This window comes from Penicillium malachiteum (assembly GCF_028827825.1).
Source record: "Penicillium malachiteum strain IBT 17515 chromosome Unknown utg000001l:1.0-8184562.0:1.0-8186909.0, whole genome shotgun sequence".
NCBI lineage: Eukaryota > Fungi > Ascomycota > Eurotiomycetes > Eurotiales > Aspergillaceae > Penicillium > Penicillium malachiteum.
In genome coordinates this window covers 5,219,082-5,234,339 of record NW_026643094.1, presented here as the reverse complement: position 1 = coordinate 5,234,339, position 15,258 = coordinate 5,219,082, and the positions used below count along the sequence as shown (strand labels likewise).

General features: G+C 44.6%; 6 protein-coding genes across 6 annotated transcripts; 4 read left to right on the top strand and 2 right to left on the bottom strand.

Moving 5' to 3' along the window:
• Positions 1 to 148: 148 nt before the first annotated feature.
• N7483_001957 (pirin family protein) lies at positions 149 to 1,069 on the top strand (the record flags this gene model as incomplete). Its single annotated transcript, XM_057085394.1, has 2 exons — positions 149 to 497; positions 555 to 1,069. 2 exons carry the CDS (start codon positions 149 to 151, stop codon positions 1,067 to 1,069), a joined length of 864 nt encoding a protein of 287 aa, XP_056951543.1.
• A 398-nt stretch (positions 1,070 to 1,467) lies between these two features.
• N7483_001956 (uncharacterized protein) lies at positions 1,468 to 2,375 on the bottom strand (the record flags this gene model as incomplete). The annotated part of the gene is made up of 2 exons (XM_057085393.1): positions 1,468 to 2,306; positions 2,372 to 2,375. 2 exons carry the CDS (start codon positions 2,373 to 2,375, stop codon positions 1,468 to 1,470), a joined length of 843 nt encoding a protein of 280 aa, XP_056951542.1.
• Positions 2,376 to 3,556: 1,181 nt separating this feature from the next.
• On the top strand, positions 3,557 to 4,510 carry N7483_001955 (alpha/beta hydrolase; the record flags this gene model as incomplete). The annotated part of the gene is made up of 1 exon (XM_057085392.1): positions 3,557 to 4,510. The coding sequence occupies one exon, from the start codon at positions 3,557 to 3,559 to the stop codon at positions 4,508 to 4,510; it is 954 nt and encodes a 317-aa protein (XP_056951541.1).
• A 204-nt stretch (positions 4,511 to 4,714) lies between these two features.
• N7483_001954 (MFS monocarboxylate transporter) lies at positions 4,715 to 6,112 on the bottom strand (the record flags this gene model as incomplete). Its single annotated transcript, XM_057085391.1, has 3 exons — positions 4,715 to 5,340; positions 5,402 to 5,768; positions 5,825 to 6,112. 3 exons carry the CDS (start codon positions 6,110 to 6,112, stop codon positions 4,715 to 4,717), a joined length of 1,281 nt encoding a protein of 426 aa, XP_056951540.1.
• Positions 6,113 to 9,111: 2,999 nt separating this feature from the next.
• N7483_001953 (uncharacterized protein) lies at positions 9,112 to 11,712 on the top strand (the record flags this gene model as incomplete). Its single annotated transcript, XM_057085390.1, has 4 exons — positions 9,112 to 9,414; positions 9,578 to 10,072; positions 10,193 to 11,165; positions 11,237 to 11,712. The coding sequence occupies 4 exons, from the start codon at positions 9,112 to 9,114 to the stop codon at positions 11,710 to 11,712; spliced, it is 2,247 nt and encodes a 748-aa protein (XP_056951539.1).
• A 571-nt stretch (positions 11,713 to 12,283) lies between these two features.
• On the top strand, positions 12,284 to 14,981 carry N7483_001952 (uncharacterized protein; the record flags this gene model as incomplete). Its single annotated transcript, XM_057085389.1, has 2 exons — positions 12,284 to 12,941; positions 13,012 to 14,981. The coding sequence occupies 2 exons, from the start codon at positions 12,284 to 12,286 to the stop codon at positions 14,979 to 14,981; spliced, it is 2,628 nt and encodes an 875-aa protein (XP_056951538.1).
• Between the last annotated feature and the right edge of the window lie 277 nt (positions 14,982 to 15,258).

The following is a 15,258-nucleotide window of genomic DNA, read 5'->3' as shown; positions in this document are numbered from 1 at the left end:
AATCTACGACGACCAATTTCTACTCCATATTCCAATGCCTATATAAGTCTGATTCTCGGTCCTCAAAAATCAATTCAGATCAAAAAAAAAATAAAAATTCCAGAACAATATTCCTCACGAAATCTTCATGACCGATACCCCCCTCAAAATGTCTAACCCACTCTCCCACGCAAAGATTGTCCTCCGCCGCTCCAGCGAGCGCGGATACGCCGAACACGGCGGTTGGCTCAAATCCTTCCACACATTCAGCTTCGCCGGCTACTATGATCACCGATTCATGAACTTTGGCTCTTTACGCGTTCTTAACGAGGATCGCGTTGCTGCTCGAAATGGCTTTCCGACTCATCCCCACCGCGATGCAGAGATCTTCAGTTACATTCTCAATGGAGAGCTCACGCACCGGGACAGTATGATTAAGAAGGGTGCTGAGGGCGAGCAGGGAAAATCATTTTATAGAATGCATCGCGGAGATGTGCAATTTACCACTGGTGGAACTGGTAAGTACTTGCTTTGCAAATGTACCTTATTGAGGACCTTTACTGACAATTTCTTAGGAATCGCGCACTCAGAACAAAATGAGTCTAATAAACCTGTTCACTTCCTTCAGATCTGGGCTCTTCCCTGGAAGAATGGTCTGAAGCCTCAATACCATACTATGTCCTTCAGTGAAGAGGCAAAGAAAAAGGCCTTCGTGCCTATCTTGTCACCCCTCGCAGCAGGCCCTGAGGCTACACCTGCTGAGGAAGATGCTGCTGTTCCCAAGATCCCGGATACCATTCCTATCCATGCCGACTTTGTTATGGGAGCGGGTATTATTGCGCCTTCAACGACATTCAAGTGGAATGTTGGCGCTGGCGAGATCGTGCAATCTAAGAGGAAGCGCAATGTCTACATCCATGTGCCCATGACGAAACAGGGCAAGGCGAAGGTTAAGCTGGATGGTCGCGATGATGCTATACTGGAGGAGGGAGACGGTGCTTATGTATCGCTCGTCAATGCTGGTGATTGGATCCAAGTCGAGAGTATTGGAGAGGCGGATGCGGAGGTGATTGTACTTGATAGTAACTAGATTTGTTTTGTATATTAGATTAATCGTGATCATTTGAGTTCATTCACTTTGCAGAGATGTCAAAACAATAATAAAGTTGCCCATACCTTGGGCAGATTCGCTCGCCTTACAGCTTCTCATTGGACCACATCATGTCCGAGTCTGTATTTCCTTTCTCGATTAGTCGAGCCAACGGACTTGACAGATCTGAACCTTGTGTACAGCGGATCAGAATCTTCTACAAGCATGCATCGGCTATTACAAAAGCTACACAAGTACGGAAACACAAATGGAGTTCAGACACAGTGATAAGTAATTTTCTCATAGAAACTAGCCTTCATCGCTTGATTTTGTTTTGGTAACTGTAGCTGAAGGACCGTCCTGTTCAACCTCCGCTAGGTTTTCTAGCGAGCAATATCTCAATCTGATGTCTCGTTTGAATCTTCGTTGACTCTCAAGGACCTCATCCGACTGATCATTTCTGCAGTTTCTGCCATTTCTGCATCATGTTCCGCCATTCGGAGTCTGAGCGATTCTACCGCTTCTGCAAGTTGTCTCGCCCTTTCGAGTCTTAGCAAGTCTGCCAAGTCCGTCGATTCTGCCAAGTCTGTCGATTCTGCAAATTCTGCAGCATATTTCGCCTGTTGGAGTGAAAATGCGTGTTTCCTTTTTTGTATTTTGTATTCTAACGTTCTGTCAGAGCCACACGGGTGTTCCACCCAACAGCAGTTTGCACAGGCTGATTTCTCATGCTCCGTATCGTATACGACACAAGATGCAAAGTTTCCAAACCCATTTTTGCAACCGAAGCAAGCCAATTCCCCACGAACTACCTGTCCCTTTGCTTGTAAATGGATAGCTTCCACTCTTGCTTTGCGCCTACTCAGTTCCAAGTTGAACTTGGGACCGTCCCAACTATTCAAAATTTTGAGCCAGGATTGAATCCGTGGCGTTTTCGGGGTTTCTTTGGCACATCGTAAGACTGGCTCGCGAATGGGTTTCAAAGCAAGCATTTTGTTAAGGAAAGTGCCTTCTTTCTCGTAGTCTCCTTTGCCGATTGACCATTCGTTCTTGGCTACCATCGCAGCCCAAAATCCAGGTTCGTGATCTTCATCGTTGGTGCTGATTATTGGTTTTTCAAGGCGGACTTCATCAACACTAGTGCGCGTGGGGGTGGAGAAAACTGAACTCGCAACTGAGTCCTCGTCGATTGGCGCATCGTTGAGTCGATGCTCACGTTTGAGAGAACATTCCTGCTCTATTTGCTCATTGGGTCAGTCTGGTTCGTATTCATGTAGTGTCTCAAATTGTCAGGATCCATACCCATTTTGAATGATGAGAAGCTGATAGCTGGTAAGAAATTGGATATTGATTCTGACTTGGTGGGGTGAGGTAAACAAGGAAGGGTGGTGGTTGACGTGTTGAAGTGAGTTTGTTTGTGGAGGAAGATGGATATCTCCATGATAATGAAACAACGTCTTTCACTTGCTACCGCTGTCTTGTACACTTCAGATCACAGCCTTAAGCCTACTCCTACGTACAGGGCTCTCATCCCTCTCATATTAATTTATGGGAATTTAACTCACGTGCTGATCGATGTGAAAATATTACAGATATTGATCCTAATCTCACTACTACACTGATGGCTCCCTCGAGCGCTTTTGCTGCCTTGAAAGCTATCCTGACTGACAATGAAGCCACTGAAGAAAGAACTACAGCATGATGGTGCCCCTTCATGGTCATTCTATAGAAATTCTTCCATCGCCGAAGAGGGATTCAAGTCATTCTCGAGGCCCAGAAGCCTCAAGCCATGGTCATATTATTCCAGCGAGTGGAATTACTGATCATTTAACCATCGTCACGAATATTGCTCCAACATCCTTGAAGATCGCAGGGAATCAGGATTCATCATTCCACCCGAAAAACAAAGGCAGAAACGTTACCGGAGGGAAGCCAATGGTGCCCATTTTGTGGAAGTTACAGATCATCAATAGGTATGAATCAATTGTTTTGCGATCCACGAGATCCACGACGCCTGGACATATCTATGATGATACTAACAATATGCAGCAAACTATCAAGAGCTGGTTATCGATTACTAGGAGGAGATTACTTTGCACGAAAACCTAGGGCGGGGAACACTTCAACTCTAACATTGACAGTGCGATTGAGAAACATGTCTTTGCCATTCAGATAACTTTACCCAGGTAAAAACGACTCCTACTGTTGATATGTGGTCCGAGTGTTCGCAAAATACGCTATTATCACCTGGGCAGGAATTCAGCGCCACGTGCTGTCGTGAATTGGCTTCCAAGTTCTCACATCAACTTCTGCAGGCGTCTACTGTGCCTCTCAGGCAACGCGTCACCATCTCGGACGACTCGGAAATCAGGAATTTGAAAGCCGATGACTATGTCAGATACCACATGATCAAAGTACAATTTAAATAAAAACTCAAGCCTTGCCCCTCCCCCCTTCTCAGCATTATCATCGCCACAAATCACAACCATGGCTACCTACGATTTTATCTCTCTGGCTACAAAGCCTTCAGCAAAGATATGCTACAAATTTTATCCCTCAGTCAAGACAACGAAGCCCGTGCTTCTTGTCTTCGTGAACCCAATGGGTCTCACACAAACCTCATGGGAGAACGTCATCACCCGACTGCATAAAAACGCCCCCAACGGGGGCGTTCCCGCCATGCTGACCTACGATCGCTACGGGCAGGGCCAAACAACTGACCGAGACCCATCCGATGCCAACGCAGTCGACAAGAGACATGGACACGACTGTCTTGATGTTGTTCATGATCTCCATCAATTAATCACTCAGATCGCAGATCAAGATATGGGCATATCTGACATCGGTCAGCTTCAACTCGTATTTGTCGCGAATTCCATCGGTGGCGCCTTGACCCGACTATATGCCCAGGAATACCCCGGTAGCGTTGCCGGACTCCTTTTACTAGACAGTGTCTTAGCGAATACCGATTTTGTCTCCATATTCCCAGATCCGGATGCTTGTGACTTCGACAAAAGTACTCTCCCAGTTGTTGTCGAGGTAGAAGATATTCGAGCATCGCGGGCTTTCGCACAGCGAGTCTTCCATCCAAGTAATGGAAGTGATGAAGGTCTGAGTCGAAAGAACCTGAGTGCTCTTTTGCCGTATAGTGATGGTCCCCAGCTTCAAGGTCCCGATGGACGCGGTCCTTGGGTTACTGTTGTTGGTCATGAGTGGGAGGCTTCTGAGCGTGAGCAGGAAGCCATGGGAGCTCCAGGATTAGTTACCCGGATGTACTCGAATCCTTTCTGGAGCGCGTATAATGAAGGACTGGCGAAGATTACTGAGCCCGAGAGGAGTAAAGGTCCGTTCCAGGCTCTGGGTGCGGGTCATTTCATTCAAAGGGACAATCCCGAGCTTGTCGAGGGGGAGATTCGTGACATTTTGGACAAGGTGCTGTGAGGTTTGAAACACGTGGATCGAGAAAGATCTCACGCCCACATGAATTACGATGACGTACATATGCCGCTCTTTGAAGAAAGCTCTCCTCTTTAGAATATGATTCAAATATTTGGTTGGTAGTACATTTATGTAATAAGAACCATGTACATGCACATGAGACAAAAAGCATCGGGTCATAGACTTCACCTCAGCCATAGATCTCACTTATAAATGCTTGAAGAGACGAGCTAATAAGCACATCCCACTTGTTGCAACAGTAAGTCCAGTACAGACTATCATGAGTCCAAAGCCAGTGCCATATGCCTCCCCCGCAACTCCTTTCCAAGGATCTGCTCGAAACAGAAATTCACTGAACGGGCCACTCACGACATTCCCAATTCCTCGACCAAATGCAATTACCGAGAATATGATAGTCGCGTCCGCATCGGAGTCTACCTTTTGAACAGCGCGTATGGTTCCTGACCATGTTGCCGAGTAACTTCCTGCAAAGAGACCATAGGCGACGGCAAACAGCATCAAAACGGCGACATTTGTGGCTAGTCCCCATAGTAGAAAAACGGACACAGCGGTACCAATTGACGAAATTGTGATGCAAATCCAGACATGGCAACGATCTGATAAATGGCCCATTGATATACTGCCAAACACCGAGGCGAGATTCAGGGCAGTCACTGTAAGTGATGCGACCAGCTCAGAAGCGCCTATATACCGGGCAAAAGTTGGGAGGTAAATAGCAGGGATGAAAAAGCCGAGTGCTTCAAGAATGTTTGAAGACTGGTAGACAATAAACACCGGGTTAAGCAAGAACTTGGCGTTGAGTCGATGGTGAGCTATGTCTTTGGAAATCGGTATTCTTGGTCTGTGGAAGTACAAGAACGGAGCTGCAAGTACAAAGAGCAGCACTGAGCATATTCTCAAAGTTGTCTGATACCCAAGGCGATCTAGGAATTTCCCCTAGAATCAAAGGGAAGAGAACTCCTGATATACCGGATCCAGCCCACACCATTCCAAAAGCCAGTCCCCTGCGTTTGTCAAACCACTCTGACATGAACATGATTGATGGGCTATATGCTATGCAGCCACCGATGCCGAACCCGATGCCTTGAGATAGAACGAGAGTTGTGACGCTTGTGGCGAACGATGCCATTGCTAGTGATAGACACATAAGACTTAGGCCTACTGTTGAGACCCATCTAGCATATCGAGGCAGTAGAATCATGGTAACTATGACCACTGGACAGCTCAAATATGCGACGCCCTGTAAAGTGATGTCAGAACCAGTTTCCAGCTGTCTGGGTTTGCCAATCAACTTACTGTAGCACATGTTCCAATGACAGCTACCATGCTCGACCCTTTAATCTGATCATTATTTCGATAATAGTTTTCAAAGACTCCGAATGAAAAGGCAAATCCCCACACAAGAGCCTCGATCATTGTAGACGCTGCCAAAAACATCCAAGCCTGATAGCCACCATCTATTGGAGGTAGCGAGACCTCTTCACAGGGCTTTTTCTCGTCCGAGTTAAGAGATGACGGTGATTCGAGCGATTCATGCTGGCGACAAAGACTTGAATCTGTTGATGAGGACTTGTCAGAATTCATGGGTACGGTTTATACAGATCATATATGAGCAGGGTATTGGAACAGAGACATTGCAAATATCCATTTGAATACCTACTTTATAACGTAAATTATTGAACACGCTCAAGGTCACATTGCGTAATGCCCCTCGCGGAAAGTGAAAACCAACCAGGGATGAAAAATCCAAACGTTTATCAAGTGATGGAAGGGATTTCCTGCTAGAGCTTGATTGGCCTGCTAGACAAGGCTGGCAAGGACGATCTGTTTAGAAAGATGAGACTCCATATACCGAGTACCCAGGTCTATCACTCATATTGTGTGCTTGGCCCGGGAATTTGCTGATTACACCCGTTCTCGATGCTACTTCACCAGTAGACCGTGAAATATGCTGTGTGAGCCTTACAGTTGACTCCAGAGAGGGAATCTGAAAGACTCGCAGTATTGGCGTGCTTTCAATGGGGCATAGAATCATCCAAGGGCGAGCTTCCAGTTAAATCCGCGTAATGACGGTTAGGAACGGAGTGGACAGGGACTGGAATGTAGGGACATCAAAACTATCGCCATGAAGAATGAACGAATATTCCGGTACGGAGTAATATGAGAGATAAGCTTGACTGATATCATGGAAGGTTTTTTATAGGCGCATAGCTGTGCTATGTGATAGAATTGTGGGTCTATATGATCCCTTGCTTGGAGGTGGGCCTTGTGGGGTTGATGATCGGGAGCTCAGAGTGCGCTCAAATCCTGAAAACTTGAACTATTTTAATCTTCAGCACAAGCCAACTTGAACAGATGAGCGTCCAAAATAAATGCCTACTAGTCATGTAGTGAACTAGAGATACCCAGCAGCTGAATCAGTGTCCTCAAGGTAGTATTATAGATTTTGATACACTAGAATACCATACATCTCACAACTTTCCAAGGTTGGATAGTATGTATTGGGTCATGGTGTTTAGTACCACCTCTACTACCTAGGTAACTATGGTGAAATTAGTATTAAGTATGATCGAGAAATGTCATCTCAGCCCCGGGGCCTGAATAACGCTTGATGTTCATAACTGTAGTGAACATTTGAATGTTCAAATATTTATGGAGTAGAAATGAACCACCTACCTGAATGGTCGCCTCTTTATGGGCAACATGGAGGTTGGGAAATACAATAGTAATTAATGATTCATTTCAAGGTTATCTATGTATGGTAAATGAGCAGAGAATGAACAGCCTGAAATGTTTCAGCATGGTTCTCTAACTTCAACAAGACTTTTTTTTCTCATTTGTACCCTCACCGGTCAAAACACCGTTGTTTTTGTGCAAGATTAGGGAATTTCTTCGAGGAAAATCCGAATCTCCAATGACCAATAAAAATCAAGCTACTAGATATGTCTAAAGGGACTTTGACTGGGAAAGCGCTCCGTGTCATGTTCCGACGGTGATTAATTTCCCAGATTATCTCTACAAATATCGCAGACTAAGCACTTAGGCCGACCTTCCAAGGCTGGCAGGGACCTTTGCATACTGCAAATTTCCCATTCAAGTTTTAGCCATATCAGAACTCGCTAGGCATTATTTAGCGTTGCTAGTAATATGTAGCCCGGGAGTGCTACCTAAGCCCCGTAGTAGACTTCTCCAAAACCCAATTTGGGTCCAAGGGTTGGACCCAAGACCCAACCCACCTGGGTCTTGGGTCCAGCACCTAAAAACCCAACCCAACCCAAGACCCAAGCTGGGTACCCATTGGGTACCCAGGAAAACCCAATTTTGCATAAAAAAAGAGGTCTTGGCATGTATAACTCTGCTCAGTCATCAATTTAAAATACTGTTTTTTACATGTGTTTTGCATTCGTTTTAGTTTATATGTTAGAGTCTCTATGAGTCTATACCCTTGCATGTAGCTACTATACCTTTACATGTAGCAGCATTACATCTTAGAAATAGATGTTAGAGAGTAAGTTGATTACTAGTAATAATAATAGATTTCTTATTTGAAAATAATATTAACATTCAGAAGGAAAAATTATTATAAAATATTATATTATATGGATGGAGGATGTAGGGTGTAGAAATTGATATTTAGTAAATGTTGTAGGAAATATATATTTACATGCTGCAGAGGTAGTGCATCTTTTACATGTATGCCCTACAAAAGTGTTACTTTTTATTTTTAAGCTAATTTAGTATTTCTTAATATTAAATTGAATCTTTAGTTCTATAGTATTTTAACTTAATATTTACTAAATTGAAGAAGATAGTATTCATAAAATAAACGGGTAAAGTAGGGATTCTAAGGAAGCAGCTGGAAGCCTGGGTAAAATTTTTTAGAAGACTTTTAGTAGACTTGGGTTGGGATTGGGTACTTCTTGGGTTTTCATGGGTAATTCTTGGGTTTTCATGGGTTTTCGTGGGTCTTTCGTGGGTTTTCGTGGGTTTTCATGGGTTTTCATGGGTTTTCATGGGTTTTTTATGGGTTTTCTTGGGCTCTTCTTGGGCTCTTCTTGGGCTCTTCTTGGGCTCTTCTTGGGTTTTTGTGGGTTTTTATGGGTTTAAAATTAAAGATATGTGTTATTAGGTATTTATTTATTTCTAATCTTTAATCTTCTATATTTCCTACCTTCTCCTTTATACCCTCATCCTTACACTTATCATTCTTTTATGATTTACCTACCCTTGATACTTACTTACTATTCTTCTTCTACATTTCCCACCCTACCCTTACACTTATTATTCTTTCATGATTTTCATTTAACCTCATGTCCCAAAGCCAAAATTCCAGTTTCCAATCACCTCTCTACCTATCATCATCATTAGGTTATGATGAAGAAGAGTTAGAGACTACTATTCTCCCTTTTTTTTAGACTATCTCAAGCCCACCTAACTCTCTTACTATTTAACTACCTAGTACCCAGACCATACTCCCAAGCTTTGATAGGCATACATTCCTCCGGCCAGATACACCTCCTCCTCCTCCTCTACCGTTTATCCGCGTTGGACCCGACCGAAGAAAATCCTATTTCCTCTACAATATGGTAGAGCATACTGAGTGGGTTGACTGGTGGCTACAAACTGACTATGGGAGGAAAAGTAAGATCCACTGGGAAGCAGCCCGCCAGGCCCCAATTTGGAATAACTTCCATCAGGTTGCCCAAATCACAGATGGTGCACCAAAGGTTATGTGTAAGCGGTGTAGCAAGGTTCTTGAACATGCTCACTCTGCCTGTCAAAATGGCTACCAAGGCACATCAACCATGGCTAAACACCTAAAAACTGCAAAATGCCAAAACTCTATGAGGCGGAAGGAGAATATTACTGGTTTCCTTATAAGCAAGGTACGTTTTAATGGTGGTGAGATACACAGAGTTGGTGTTTTGGGCGCAAAAAAAAACTCTAGCTGAGATAGCATTTTGTGCACAAAAGAGAAGCTTAATCAGTAGGAAACTAGCTTAACTACTAAGACAGTAACTAACTATTTAATTAATTTTATTTCACTAGGAAGATGAGCCATCTACTACTCCTGCTCTTGCTCCTTTCTCACAGCTAGGCTGGGAGGAAGAAATCTTACAATTTCTTACTATCAACCGGCTTCCATTCCACCTTATTGAGCATCCAACCTTTCATAGTCTGATTCATAAGGCTCGCTCTTCACCATTACCTCCAACCATCCCGTCTGCAAATACAATTCGTCGGCGACTACAAGATCTAGTTGCAGACCGCCAGAGATCCATTCTTAACCTCCTACCGCCCAGCTCAAAAGTTTCAATTGCGCTGGACTGCTGGACTTCTCCGTTTTCGCAAGCATTTATGGCCGTTACTGGCTATTTTATTGATGCAGATTGGACCTATCGGGAGGTGCTTCTTGGTTTTAAACCACTCTCTGGGTCACACTCTGGTATAAGTCTTAGTAGTGTTCTTCTCAACATACTCCAAGAGCATCAGATTACAGACAGAGTTCTTGGAGTTACAACTGATAATGCATCAAATAATAAGGTACCCTCCATCTCCATCTCCATCTCCATCTCCATCTCCATCTCCATCTCCATCTCTATCTCCATCTCTATCTCCATCTCTATCCTTAAGGCTACTACTAATAATATACTATATAATTAGACCATGATTGATGCAATTCAACAAGCCCTACCTGAGAATCTTAGCATTACCCGGATACCTTGCCTTGCCCATGTTATTCAGCTTAGCCTTAACCAGCTTCTGGATCGCCTAAAGGCAGCCCCTTTAAATGAGACTACCCAAACTAAATGGACTGAGAAACAATCAACCCTTGCTAAGGATAATTTAAAGCGCCAGAAGTGTGAGATCTCTGTTACCTTGAATAAGGTACGCTACCTTGCAATCTACATTCATGCAAGCCCCCAACGCCGTGAAACATTCATCAATCTTCAAACAGAGGAACCAAAGGTTATTCCAATACAAGATGTACGGACTCGGTGGAATTCAACCTTCCTAATGCTTCGCCGAGCTAAGAGGCTTCGTGATTTTTTCCTCCCATTTTGCCTGGAATATGACTGTAAAGAAATGCTTTTAACTCCAGAGGAGTGGCGCCAAATCGATTACCTGCTCTATCTCACTGAGCCCTTCTTTGAATATACGACTGAGCTATCGAAGACACGAGATGTAACCATACATCTTATATTCAAGCTTTATAATGCATTATTTTTGCATCTTGAAAAGTCCATGGCGCAGCTTAGGCAGAAGCGGGTTCCATGGAAAAGGCACATACTTCAGTGCCTTGAAGCTAGCCGATTAAAGCTTGATGAGTACTACACACAGACAGATAGTATTCCAGGGCACATATATGCAGTTGGTACAATGCTAGCTCCTGACAGCCGGTTCCAGTTTTTCCAATCAGATGACTGGGATGGGTCCTGGCGACTTAAGTACCGGAGTGCATTCCAGACAGCTCTTACTCCCTACCAAGAGCACCAAGAGCATCTTTCTCATACGTCAGACACAGGAAGCTCCCTACCTACACCAAAGCTAAGCTTAAAGCTTAATAAGATATTAAACAAAAGCAAACCGAAGACAAGGCTAGCTAAAGATGAAATGACACAATATCTTGATGGTGGTATGTTTGAATTATCAGTATTCTAATATCATACTACCTATATCTATACATACTAACTACCCCTACCTTAGACACTGTTGAGACTGAGCCTCTTCAATTCTGGAGAGAGCACCAAGGACGTTTCCCTATAATCTCTGCACTTGCACGGGATGTTCTCTCAATCCCAGCAACAGGTGCTGGTGTAGAGCGGCTATTCAACACTGCCCGGGATATCTGCCATTATCGCCGTGGTCGTATGAAGTCTGAAACAATTGAGGAGCTGATGCTGTTTCTCTGTGCTTCAAGGTTTGACCTTGAAGGGCAGCAGAGGAAAGAACTTCAGCTATTCTTTTCCTTAGATGAGATTGAAGCAGAAAGGGAGCAATGTGACGAGAGGCTAGATGAGCTTGATGGAGGTGGTATAAGTGATCGTGAGGAGGCTGAGGAGGAGGCTGAGGAGGAGGCTGAGGAGGAGGAGGTACTACAGCTACCAGAGATGAGTACTCAGCTACGAACATCGGGAAGGAAGCGAAAGAACAGGGAGGATGATGGATATGAGCATTACTAAGTTTAAAAAACAACCATGAGGATGAGGATATATATCATCATGAGGATGAAACCAACATGTAAGTTTACATCTACAAGCCACCTACAAGCTATCTTTGTGCACAAAACCTCACCTCTCCATCTGAGCCTCACCTCCCTCCCCCCCTATGCCTAAAAGCAGCTACCTACGATATGGTAGAGCTATCTTTGTGCACAAAACCTCACCTCTCCATCTGAGCCTCAGCTCCCTCCCCCCCTATGCCTAAAAGCAGCTACCTACGATATGGTAGAGATATGTTTTTGTGCACAAAGCTAACTTAGAAGTACATTCAATCATCTTTCATTTGATCTTTTTTAATTAATGTTTCATCTATTTCATCTATTCCATCTATTTAATCCGCTTGCTAACTACTCTACTAGCTAGCCTTTTTACAAAGACTACTTTCTTTGTCTACTTTCTTTGTTATTTCCTAGTCTCTTCTCCCCCTCACCCCTCATCCCTTCTTTTTCTTTTCATCCTCCTTAACTACTCAGTTTCCATCACTTATCATTCAACATTTATCATATTAATCGTGTCTGCTGTGTCTATCATAATGGACACCCTAGCTGAGGGAACTGGGACCCTCCAAGTCTCATTCAAGAGCACACTTGATCTTTGTGGACAGCCAGTAAGGTCTATGGAAGAAGCTCTTGAGGTAATGAAGACGCTTGCCCCAGAAGAGGTCTATCCAGCTGCGCTTAGAATCCAGGACCACGCCCACTCATTCCTTAGCGAAGCAGTTAAGTCTCTAGAGAAGCTGCACGATTTCATCGAACAAGGCGAGTTTTGGAGAGAGCATGAAGAGAATGTGGAGGCATTCCACGACTCATGGAAAATCACGCGTGACGCGGTTAGAAGCCAGCAGGGTGTGGCCCGATTCAACGACAACCTCCTGCTACGTGCGAAGACACAGTGGGGTGAGGGCCAGGCGAATGCTCTTTTTCTCCGCATCAAAGGTGACACAATGAAGCGAAAAATCAGCAAATTCCTCACAAGCGGCATATCCTATGAGCATACACGAGCATCCATCAACAATGCATATGTGGCACGGAGGTCTACTCGCAAACGTGGAATTCGGCAAGAAAGCCGAATCATGCAGGCTGATCTAACCAATGCCTTCTTAAGCCAAGACACTACGCCCTTAGACCATAGTGTCTTACAAGGCTTGGAGCTAGGAATTGACATAGATGGGTTTGTGTGTCCAAGTATAGGTATGTATTCTTACCTATGAGCCTAGTCTAAAAGATGTGGTTTTAACCTTTAACCTTTAATCTTTACTAGGCTTGGTCTCTGAGGCGCCTACTACCCAGCCACCTACTCCTAAGAAACAACAAAAGAATAGCTGCCAAGAAGAAGATGATGATGATGATGATGAAGAAGAAGAAGGCCATTCTAGCAGCCAGGCTAAGGATAAGGAAGATCACAACAACAGCAGCAGTGGCAACAGCAATGATGAAAATGGCGACAGCGACAGCAATAGCAATAGTGATAGCAATAGCAATAGTGATAGCAACAGCGATGGTGATAGTGAAGGTAGTGGTGATGCCGATGATGATTTTCAACCTCACCCACGGAAACGAGCTAAGCACACAACACCACCTATGTCTACATGTGGCTGTCCTCTCACAAAGGCTGCTCTCCAGCGTTTAATACCAGCTAAGAAAAATGTTGTACTTCCCACAGATACATTGAAGAAACAGGCTCTCAGAAAAATTGGCCGAGAAACTAGCAGCCCTAACGAATCCCACACCTTACGCTTATGCCCCGAACACACACATGCTCTCTGCAGGCAGCTAGGTATCTACCATCGTTTTGCTATTACTCAGGCTCATAGACGGCTTCTCTACCTTTACAAGAAGCTAGATTCATGGGACTCCGTGAGGCAGCAGCACCCTTCTTGGTTCAAAGGCAGCATTGGAAATCTTCAGTCTGGCTGGCGCTTTGAGGCCACTGCCCTACCACTAAGGCCAAAGGTTTCCAAACCAACCCAGATGTCATCCTTTACCTTTATGAAGCTATATAAACGATGCTTTGGCAAGGCCCCGCCCCCTGAAGCTATGCATATGGACCAGCAAATGAAGAAGGATGGTAGTGTGGTAGTCACTGGGCTCTTTAGTTGGCTAACAGAAGACCTTGACGGCCAGCATCCTGGTGGTATCCTGCCTATGATCTTACAGGAGTTTGATATGTATGACTGGCATTACCGTGCCCGTCCTGGAAAACCTCGAATTGGCTGGGCCCGGAACATGTGGTTTAGCTTGGTCCAGCAGCTTGTCCGGCAAGACCCTGCTTATTATGCATTCTATGTGTTCTTTCGGCCAGACCATGCTTGGCGACTAATCTCCTTTCCTTATTACACCAAGAGCACCTATCCTGGGGAATCTACGTTTTTTCGTCATATTGATGTGAATATCGCTGATTTCGTACGTACTGGACGTGGTCAGAATGCTTTACAAGGTAGTCTTGCACTATCTGTGGAGGATGACAACAACTGTACAGAGATGCTCCTTGGTATGCATCGGGATATCAGAGAATGGAATGACCGCCTTCGTCTCCGAGGCTATACAAAAGATGGCTATGTACAACAGATTCAGCCTACAATGTGGACTAAAGATGATGAGGACCACTTTGGCTACACGTGGTCTAAACAGAAGTGTACTATTGGAGATGTGCGCCTTAGCCTACCTGGCCTGCCACACGGCTCTACTGGCCCTGCTACTTCACGTCGCCTCAATATCCTACCTTGGTTTGTGGGTATTGGAGAAGACCACCAGACATTAGATGTGGCTGAGTCAGGAACTTGGGGTGACCTATCTCACTGCCACCGCAGTTTTTACTCTGGCACTAAGACCCCTTCAGGCTTGCCCAATAGCACTTTTGGAGGGCGTATGGACCAGATTTTCCCAGCAACTGTACGCCTTGGGCGGCTGGGTGCAATTTCAGATGCACTAGTTGGGCAGGTGCGCTGGGACGAGGTGGATGTACGAGAAGAGCTTGACATTTTATTTGGAGATGACGATGTGGCTGCTTGGGGTTTTATACAGAGGTGGCGGAAACACGCTCAGCAGCTATACATTGCTGCCTTTGAGAAGCTAGTTCTAACAGAACGTGCTGCGTTTGGGGCTAACTCCTTCTTCGAGCGTACCCAGCTTGGCCTTGATGTTACCCCTGTGTTTATTAAGGGTGGTTTTTACTGGTCTAGGTTTCAGGATGAGCACGAGCACGAGCACGAGCATGAGCATGAAGAATGAGGGTGAGCATGAAGAGTGAGGAATGAGGATGAGGGTCAGATGCTACAGAGGTAAATTTTGTGCACAAAAGCCTGTTAGTTTTTAATAGGAGCCTAGGAGACAGCTAGTATTGGCAGCCCACAAACTATTTTTTGTGCACAAAACCCTATGCTTCAGACGAATCCTACCTTACTTTGTAGGAGGTAGAAGAGAAAGGACAGACCAGGCAGGACGAGAAAATGGATAGAATGGTAGATTAAGGAGATTGAGTTAAGAATTGATTGAGCTAGTTAAAAAA